We start from the raw sequence: 4082 nt of genomic DNA, 5'->3' as shown, positions 1-4082 counted from the left end.
GTGTTCAGGGGGGATGAAAATTCTGCAAATATCATCTTCAGATAAGTTAATCTCACTATATATAATGTATGTATATGTATGTGAACCATAATTCATGTGACTACTATTATAAAACTATCATAACAATGAGCAGAAAAAATTAATTGAAAGCAAGTGGGGTATATTATTCCTATTGAGTACAGTAACCATTTTCTGAGGACTGAGACCTTTACACTGTGAGAAATTCCCATGGGATTATGTAATGCCAAGTAGTACTTACTGAATTCAGTCAGTTTTCGTCTTATCTGCCTTCTCAGCAGCAGTAAGAATTACGTTATATCCATGGCTTTTCCAAACCTGGAATTTTTCTCTTTTATTTTCATTTTTTTGTCAATCTCAAGGTTATGACATGGTATTTTAATATAATTTGGCATTTGCCTTTCCCAGAAGACTTACAGGATTGAGCATCTTTTCATTCATTCTGTGAAATTACTGTGCTTTTCTTTTGCCCATTTTCCCATTGTTTGTCTTGTTTCTTATTGATTTATCAGAGTGCTTTGCATACCCTGGCTTGTAGTCCTTTTTAAAATAATATGGCATGAAAATATTTTGTCACAATTTTTATTTATATTATTTCTGTCTTTATGATATTATTGATGAACAGGTGTTCCTAATTTTAATGTGGTTGAATGTATTGATATTTTATTAGTGCTTTTTGTGCCTATTTAATAGGTCATTCCATAATTGAGTATCTTACTTTCCTATTTTACAAAAATTTTACAGATTTGCCTCAGTAACTTATATCCTTAATGCATAGAGAATTGATTCTTGTAAATGATGTAGAGATCCAATTTCACTTTATTCATATAGATAACCAGCACCATTTATTAACTAATCTATACTTTGCTTATTTAATGGCAATGCCTTACTTGATATAGACCATTTTCATATATGCTTAAGACTATTTTTAGTTTCAGTATTTTTATTCCTCCTTTTTTTATTTAAAAAAAATTTTTAATGTTTTTATTTATTTTTGAGACAGAGAGAGACACAGCATGAGCAGAGGAGGGGCAGAGAGAGAGGGAGACACAGAATCAGAAGCAGGTTCCAGGCTCTGAGCTGTCAGCACAGAGCCCGACGCGGGGCCCGAACTCACGGACTGTGAGATCAGGACCTGAGCCAAAGTCAGACGCCCAACTGACTGAGCCACCCAGGCGCGCCTTAATTCCTCCTTTTTTATTTATCCTGATGTACTATCTTTATTACCATAATTTTGTAATAAATGTCCACCTTTACATAAGAAAGTTCCTTCATCTTTCTCTGGCATAGCTTGGCTATTTTGGGCTCTTTGTTTTTCCCATAGAACTTGTAGAATCATCTATTCACATTAATTTAAAAATTTCATATTTTTAATGGAATTTCATCAAATCTATAGATCTGTTTTTAGATGTTTAAAAGACTTACTGTCCCAGTACACAGAACCCTGAAATACCTTATTAAATCCAAAATTTCTCTGAAGATTATTTTGGTCTTTCAATTCATACAATAATATTTGCTAATATGAGTTTTTCGCTTATAGTCTTCATAATGCTTATATATTTTTCCTATCTTCCTACATTATTTAGGACTTCAAGTACAGTATGTTGATAGTAGGCATCCTTATTCTGACCTTAAAGATAATATTCTAGATTTCCCAATGAAGTTGACATGTGCTATTTGTTTTAGATTGTTTATCACATTTATTACATTAGACAGACAAGAAGGAAGGCATCTTCCATTCCTCATGCCTACCAACTTTGCTAGATGTCTATACATGCATTATCTCATTTTATCCTTCAAGACTGGCATAACTGACCATTTTCAGAATCTGAGACTTGGAAAGATGCATAACTGCCCTTCCAGTGCAGTTAGCAAGTAGCCAAGCCAGGATCTAATTTCATATTTTGACCTACTCCCCCCCCCCCCCCGCTTCAGTATATCAGAAATATTTAGTTGTGCTAACTCCCAGTATCAAGCTACTTGCCATAGTGAACTGACCAGGGATGTAGACACCCGGACTGTAAACTTTCAGAGATAGGAATCCTGTCAGCTTTGGCCACTCCATTATCCCCAAGGACTAGGACTGGGCTTAACACTTGGGAGGTGCTCAGCCAATATTTTGAGTGTATGAATGGGAGGGGACCTCTAGCATGGCTTGCATTGTCCTTGCTATGGTTCTGCCTCAGAATGTGATGGGTTTGACTTGACCACTAGTTGTCACTAATAACTTACTAGTAGGCAGTGACTATTCTTCAAGGGCTCACACTCCCTTGTGAAAATCCCTAGGTGCTTACTTGTTAGGTGCTTACTTAGTGCCATGCCTTTCCGACCTGTAGCCACTTGTGGCACTGTCTGCATCCGAAGAGTCGGGTCATCAGGCTTTGGTGAGCTGAAACCTTGATTTGAGCTCTGATGCAAGGATGTGAGCTATTTCACTGTCAGATGAATTAGCTCTGAGGTAAAAACCTATTGCCAAGGGTAAGCCCCTTTTTGATATGAACCCTCCAGTAGACAGGGTAGAGACGCTATATTACCACCATAACATTAGATTTGCCAGTACCACTTATAATTCTGTGTTTATAGTTTATCAGAAGCTGATTCCAGACCATATTGTGTCATTTTTCTTGGCGCAATACCATCACTGCCTAGGAAGTCGAGGAAGCTTTGGCTTACACTCTTCCTTTGGGCAAACTCACTCAACCAGTGAAAGAAGACTGATTTTTCCAAATACCCACTTTTTGGGTTGATCTGTCTGACATCTTGCGGGATCCACATTGTTACTTGTAAAAATGGTAGAGACAGATATAAAGAAAATGTTAAGACTTCATTTACATGCTATTCCCATGTTGATGTGCTGGAAATTTTACCAGTGTCATAAAAGCCAGCCCTACCATCTGCTTGGTGAGATCAGGGAATGAATCAACAATCCAGCAGACTCCATTAAACTCCATCCAGGGAGGAAAAAAAAAAAAAAAAAAAAAGAATGCACATGCTCTGGAGGAGATGTATTTACTCCCAGACCAAATTCTATTTTTTTCTTTGCTCTCCCCTTACCAGATAATTTGTCATGGTTCCTCAGGGATGAAAATATTTGGCTCTTCACTGAGAAGATCTTTGAATATAAATGTCTCACTGAAAATTAAAATAACGCCGCAGTTGGATGGCGAGAATGTTGCAAACACATTGGAACCCATTGTTGCCAGCAGAGTAGAACCATCCAATATGCATTTATGGTACCTGATTCATGCCCTGAAGATATCACAGAGCTACTTTCTCTGATCAGAGCTCTTGCAGTGATACTTAAAAATTAATTGAATTTTCAAGAATGTCAGCTTTAGCTATTCCAGTTGATGGCCCAATAGCTTAAGAGGCTTATTAAAAATATACTGCCACCTACAGTACCATTTGACTCTGTTTGACAGGGCTCTTGTCATGAATGTTAATTAGATAGAGTTAATTTGGGGGCTGATTGATTTTGTTTGTGTTAAGGTCTGCTGATTTACATAGTATATTTCTTTACTTATGCATGTGTATATCTGTTTTCCTCTAGGAAAAGAAGAATATATTGCCACTTTCAAGGGATCTGAATACTTCTGCTACGACTTGTCTCAAAACCCCATCCAAAGCAGCAGCGATGAAATAACTCTGTCCTTTAAAACTCTTCAGAGGAATGGACTGATGCTTCACACCGGGAAATCGGCTGATTATGTCAATCTTGCCCTGAAAAATGGAGCTGTTTCTCTGGTCATTAATTTGGGATCAGGGGCCTTTGAAGCACTAGTGGAGCCCGTGAATGGAAAGTTTAATGATAATGCCTGGCATGATGTGAAAGTCACCAGGAATCTGCGTCAGGTAACAGCGCAGTGGATAAGAGAGTTACTGGCTTTGTTTCTCACTATACAGCTGTGTGTGTGGTACTTGAAAATCCTAACAACATGATGCAGGGCTCCTCAGAGTCGCTTACAAATTAGCTTTTTCTTCTTCTGAGATGAATCTTCCTGCCATACTTGAGCAGGGGCATATCTAGAAAGTTCTGGGGGCCCAAAGGCTATTTTAATACAGCG

At 37.8% G+C, this 4082-nt stretch overlaps 1 protein-coding gene across 1 annotated transcript in view; it reads left to right on the top strand.

Annotated features, from left to right (window-relative positions):
• The first annotated feature begins 2335 nt into the window (after positions 1-2335).
• LOC125936010 (neurexin-1-like) overlaps positions 2336-4082 on the top strand; it is a 69289-nt gene continuing 67542 nt past the window's right edge. Inside the window, exons 1-2 of the mRNA XM_049649839.1 lie at positions 2336-2402; positions 3569-3870. Of these exons, the coding sequence (XP_049505796.1) occupies positions 2336-2402; positions 3569-3870 (369 nt within the window). The remainder of the gene's footprint in view (positions 2403-3568; positions 3871-4082) is intronic.

Source organism: Panthera uncia, assembly GCF_023721935.1.
Source record: "Panthera uncia isolate 11264 chromosome A3 unlocalized genomic scaffold, Puncia_PCG_1.0 HiC_scaffold_11, whole genome shotgun sequence".
In the NCBI taxonomy this organism is placed as follows: Eukaryota; Metazoa; Chordata; class Mammalia; order Carnivora; family Felidae; genus Panthera; species Panthera uncia.
Note: the sequence above shows the minus strand (reverse complement) of the source record. Positions and strands in the feature narration are given on the sequence as shown.